This window comes from Atta cephalotes (genome assembly GCF_000143395.1).
Source record: "Atta cephalotes unplaced genomic scaffold scaffold00074, whole genome shotgun sequence".
NCBI classification, from domain to species: domain Eukaryota; kingdom Metazoa; phylum Arthropoda; class Insecta; order Hymenoptera; family Formicidae; genus Atta; species Atta cephalotes.
The window spans coordinates 925492-931430 of record NW_012130138.1 but is presented as its reverse complement, the minus strand read 5'-3'; the positions used below and the strand labels follow the sequence as shown (position 1 = coordinate 931430).

The following is a 5939-nucleotide window of genomic DNA, read 5'->3' as shown; positions in this document are numbered from 1 at the left end:
ATATATATATATATATATATATATATATATATATATATGCATATCATTTGTAAAGTTAATAGCTTATTGTAAAGCTAAAAAAATTCACAATAAATGAATAACTTTAATAATGATCTCAGAACGCAACTAATGAATTATACAAGAATAATTGAGACTCATGGATCATTTCGAACTTCAAAGGTTTATCATGTTATCGCATTATTAAGTATTGTCGTAAATTTCATAAAGTTAAACATAACAGAGAAGTATAATTATTATTTATTTATTTATTTATTTATTAAAAAATATAAATTTAAACTGAAAAAAGTTTGGAAAATATTTATCTTTATATTTTTGTTACATTTTAAAAACGAGAAAACGAAAATTTCGGTATTACTATTTAATTAATTTTTAAATGAGCTTTCTTTTTAATAATTAAAATGTACTTTTCATGAAAATATCCTTGCTCCCATTTTTACTTATTAATAATTAATTAATACGTATAATCTAAACAATATTATTGTTTGCAGATTTAAGATTCGTCAGATTCGTCGGATTCGTGACGGGAAATTGAAGAACTGTAAGTAAGAAGCTTCTCTTGAGTAATTTTGTTGTCACTAAATGCACGCACCGCAATTTCCGCGCTATTTTCAACGACGCGTTACGAGACAAGCGTACAGACTCTAGACACAAGCCGAAAGCTAAGAAAAGTGTAAGTGTGATGTAAGACCACGTGGTATCCGCTTCGATAATATCTTAGCATTATCCACAACGGTCATTCTTTTGCGGCGGCACGATTGATCGTACAGACGCCAACGCTCGTCACATTCTTTTTTTTCCGTATTGTTTTTTCCGTCGAACCTTTCCCCTTCCCTCCCGCAACCTGCGTCACTCTAACTACTTCCCTGGGTTTTCTCAGGTATATCGCACTGTCGTCTTTTACCTGAGTACAAAACTTAGGTACTTAAACTTTATCAAGGAATACACAATAGAATGCAAATGGAAACAAGGAGATATTTTGTCATTATTATTCAAGAGATTTCATTTATTATTTAAAAAGAAAATCTCGTTTACAAATCAACCAATTATACCTCGAAGTTTTTCTTTTTACGTTTCTCGACAAGTTTCTAAAACCTGCTTTCTAGGAAATATATACCTGATAAGAAAATGATCTAAGAGTAGTTTACTGATAAACGACAGTTTTCTTCGGATTATCTCAACTGGTGTATATTTTAATCGCGGCATTCTTCAAATAAAACTTACAAAAAACTTATCATGTTGACAGACGAAATAAATTGAAAAAAAACCGGCATTTTAATGTAATATATAAGTTAAATGTTAATGTAAGAATTATATCTTCTGCAAATCCGATATCTGCAAAATTCTTTTAAAGCGAATTGAGTTTTGCGTAACGTCAGTATGATAACTGTTCTTTTCATTAATTCGCATTAATACTTTAAAAATATTTCGCGATACATTATGTTATAATTACACCCAACAAATACACAGTGAACGCAAAAAATGGTGGTACAGAAGATTTTTATTTAAAAAAGCTTATTTGTAAAAAAAATAAATATTAATTAACAATTTATCAACAATGAGAACATCCTGTCTTAATAACTAAAAGAATTTTTGCAAAAATAATTGTGTTCGTAATTTTAGACGCTACATTTCTCGACTGTATTTCTTGTATGTCCAAATAATGTAATTTTTTATTCTTGGTTATTATTAAGATAATATATTTTTACACATCTTTTTTACACATTATTACACATCTTTTTAGATAAAATAATTTTAAAAAATATATATTTCATTCGTTATTAATAAATTTCTAATTAACGTTTATACTTCCTAAAAATAAAATTTTTTTTAAAATGCCTTCTTTGTACGAATATCTTTTGCATTTATTGTAATTAATTGTACAATTTGAAAATATATGAGGTTTACGAACGAATTCATTAAGCAATCAATGAACTGTGTTGTACATTATTATCAGAAAAAGATTAAATCTAGTTAAATAACAACAATATATTTGACTCAATATTATTTCACCTACGAGAGGAAATATGAGAAGAATGACTAGAATTTTTAGGTATCTCTAAATAAGTCACGGATGCTTTCCATTTAGTGACACAATTCGATTCAAGAGTCGTTCTGTCTTTTTCTTTGAACGTAAAATACCAGGAAAGATAGAACGATATTCATGTTGATTTGTGTCACTAAATGTAAAACGCAGATCTGGAAAATTTCATTTGAAAAAAATATAGTAAATTCCACATTTTACTGTACCTGATTTTATCCAATAAAATAAATTAACAAAAATTATAAAAATGATTAATTTATAATACTACAGCATATTTATATAAAAAGATAATTTTACTTTTTTTTAAATCAGTTTTTCCGGCTTTTCCGGAAAATGTCGATTTTTCCAGAAAATACGTTTTCCAGAAAATACGGGATTTTACGGTTCACTGGCATGGATGTTACCCAAAAAACGTGGAATTTTGCCAACTCTGAAATAAACCTAACGAAACGTGTATGCGATCTCGCATTATTTACATTTTTACTATCAGTTCATTAAAATCAAAGATTCGTCTGAGAAATTAGCAGAGATATTGACAAGGACTTGAATCAGCATTGGGCATTTTTTCCTTTTTTCACGGTCAATTGGGATATAACCCGAGAGTCTCAATATCGTAGCATGCATCCCGAAAAGAAGGAGCGTTCATTACCAGAAAAGGGTCTGTAGCCAGCGAGGAACCTTGCTCGCCACCACTTTACCAATCCGGTAGCCATGGGACCTTCATGCGTGCATGGGTACGTTCGTGCGTGCGTGCGTGCGTGACGTGCGTGTGTGCAGGCGCGATCGTCGTGATCCCTCTACACTTTTAACTCCCCGCTCTTGAATCGGCGGCACACTTTGTTCCTCCTCCGTAACTACCGACACGCCGCCCTGGATGCATATGACTATACGAGGTATCCGTGCGACGTCCCTCACAACTTCCGGTTAGGCGCAACTCCCCGCAGAAACAATCCTCTCCGCACCCTACGGTCGATTTATTATCCAGCGGTGAGATCCATAATAAATCATACAAGGATCACAAATGCGCACTTGGGTCTTTATGTACGGATTATCAAAATTCCAAACGAGATAAGATCGCCGTCGCCGCCGTCATAGACGCACACTGTACGCACGTGCTTGCCGCGATTGTCGCGATTGCCGCGAAGCGGCACCGAACGAGTCCGAGGAATAGATGTATACTTGCGAGATTTGCGAGCGGACGACAGCCTCTCTTCACGACACTCGAGAACTTCACGACGTCGCACTGCCGGTGGAACTGATGGAACTGATGAAAGGACAGTGCGTTTTTGCCGCTCGCGCATGGAGGCGAACTGTGAAGCGAATCGCACGGACACGAGGGTACGGAGTGAACCTGTAAACCACCTCCTCGTCCACCACCACCACCGCGCCTCTTAGGCTCTTACTCCATGCAGGTACAAACCCGCCTGTTCCGCGGTTCGGACACGACTACGGACGCTCGTCCTCGCCTAAAAGCACGTTCCCCGTAATTCCCCTACCTACCCGCGCGCCGTACCACCACTCTACGTCTCTACCACCGTCACTGTCGGCAGTGTCGGCACGGCACCATCGTCGCAGCACTCGCAGCAGCAGCCACCATCATACCATCCACTATCCAGTCAGCCAGGCAAGGCAGCCTGCTCTGCCTGTATTCCTCGCTTCGTCGTCGCTCTGCGCTCTGTGCTTTTCGCTCAGTGCCGAGCCGAGGCGGCGAGGATACCCGGACTCCAAAGGTAGGAGGCAGCGGCAGCGGCGGCGGCTCTTCAACTTCTACCTACCTACTCTCTCTCCTCCTCTTCTTCTCTTATTTTCTCTTTCTCCTTTGCATACCCGTTCGCCAGAGAGCCAACACTGCTGTCTTCCTACAAGAATCTCGCGGTATGAACTGTATGAAGCCCCGTTTACACGACCCAGAATTGTAACAGTACTCTGTGTCCATATAATTATAGTACGCGCACCACATACGCAACGTTTCTTTTTTTAATTCGCATGTATGAAAAGCATTTTCCTTATTTTTTTCTACTTCTTTCGAAATTAAATATGTAATAATTTAAAATCGTTCATCAGGATACTATTATCATAATTTCTAGCTTTGATTTTTTTTTTTTACAAATTAAAAATAAAAGTATCCTTTTTAAAAGTCTTAATGATTATATTTTGAGTTTAAGAGTAATTTAATTCGATTCGTAGACTAATTGTAAATAGTGTGGGACGAGCTTAACGATGAGGAAGGATTAACTTGATGCTATTACTCCGAGTTTCGATGCGAGAAGAGACGACGCCGTCAATCTCGGAGATTAACGCGAAACTCTCTGCTGATCTCCTCATGTTCGTCGAGTGACAATTCGACCTTCATTACTTTCCGGTACATCAAATCAGATTACTTTCCAAATATTGATTCGTTACGTTGTTGGCTTCGTATGTGTTCGATCACGTGATTGTCATGTAAATTCCTCATCTTAACATTTTATAATTTTTCTCTGTTTTCCGAACAAGATTTTATGAACGATAAGAATTTTAGTTTAAAACGTACGTATTAGAAAACAATGAATACTAGAAATTAAATGCCTAAAACGATCGAAGCTGAATCTTTAATGTTTAAATAATTCAATATGAATTATATATATATAATACTATGTACATTGTTAGAAATACTTTCTTTACATGTAAATGAAGCTCGTGGTTGTGAACGAAATTAAAAGTAATGAATGATTTAACTGAAAATTAAGTTATAGTAAGTTAAATGTAAGGAACTTGTATATTAAATTTCATAAATTTTCATGAAAAACATATTAAATTTCATGAAATTTCTAACAGTGTATGTATACATCAAGATTTTATGCTTTTCCTTCCAATAATTTCAAAAATTTTTTTCTTTTTGATCTTTATTTGAAAACCATCAAATATCTTTAACATTTTCCACTGGGAAAACTAATACAACGCTGGTGCATATACTGAATGCAATTGAATGCAAATCAATTTACATATTTTCATTGTTAATAAATAATTTAACTCTTTTAACTATTCTTTGTTGTCACGATAATCTCATAACTTGAAAAGGATTAAATTATATATTAACATATCAAAAATATGTGAGTCCATTTGCATTCAATTGTACCAGTATTGCATTAGTTTTCCCGGTGGAAAATGTTATTTGAGTTTCTATAGGTCTGTTCTTTTTAAGCACATGTCAATCATCTTTTCTTTTTCTTTCTCCAATATGAAAAGAAAAAGATGAATTATGTAAGAAGTTCAGCTAAAAAAACGAATTTTATGTGACGTCATATACACCCCAATTTTTGTTAAACAAGATTATGAGACATTCTCTTAAATTATTGTTTCATTGATTAATTCACAATCTGACGTTTAACTTTTTCATCAACGGCGATAAATGAGGGAAAAAGTTAGATATACTTCTTCTGACGCGTACTGACATAAAATATGACGCTATTTATCTCGTGATCGAAAAATTGACCTGAATTATAGTAATCACGCGTTATAGTAATCACCCGAATTTAACGACGGTGCACGAAGATCGATAACCAAAAAATCGAATTCGTTATTTTGCTCTCGTCCCGCACGAGTATTTGCGCGGTAAATAAGCTGATCCCGTTCCCGCGTGTGTAAAATTACACGTAGAGAAACTTAATCGCACGATTGTTATTAAAAAATAAAAACAAAAAGAAAGAGGAAACCCTAAACTTCCGGTCTGTTTCCGTTGTAAGAATCGATACCCTCGTCATTGAGATCACTTTGGTGTTTACGTCGACGACACACACGTCATCGTTTACAAACGCGCGGTTGTGTTGTTTCGACGCTTCAATGAATCACGAGTCAGACGGGGAGATGAAAGACGGTGACGGGGGTAGAGAGAAAAGGG

General features: G+C 35.3%; 1 protein-coding gene and 1 pseudogene across 1 annotated transcript in view; one reads left to right on the top strand and one right to left on the bottom strand.

Annotated features, from left to right (window-relative positions):
- LOC105624206 (protein naked cuticle homolog 2) overlaps nt 1–2775 on the bottom strand; it is an 8449-nt gene extending 5674 nt beyond the window's left edge. The window contains exon 1 of the mRNA XM_012205566.1: nt 2712–2775. Coding sequence (XP_012060956.1) covers nt 2712–2775 — 64 coding nt within the window. The remainder of the gene's footprint in view (nt 1–2711) is intronic.
- A 545-nt stretch (nt 2776–3320) lies between these two features.
- LOC105624220 overlaps nt 3321–5939 on the top strand; it is an 11773-nt pseudogene continuing 9154 nt past the window's right edge.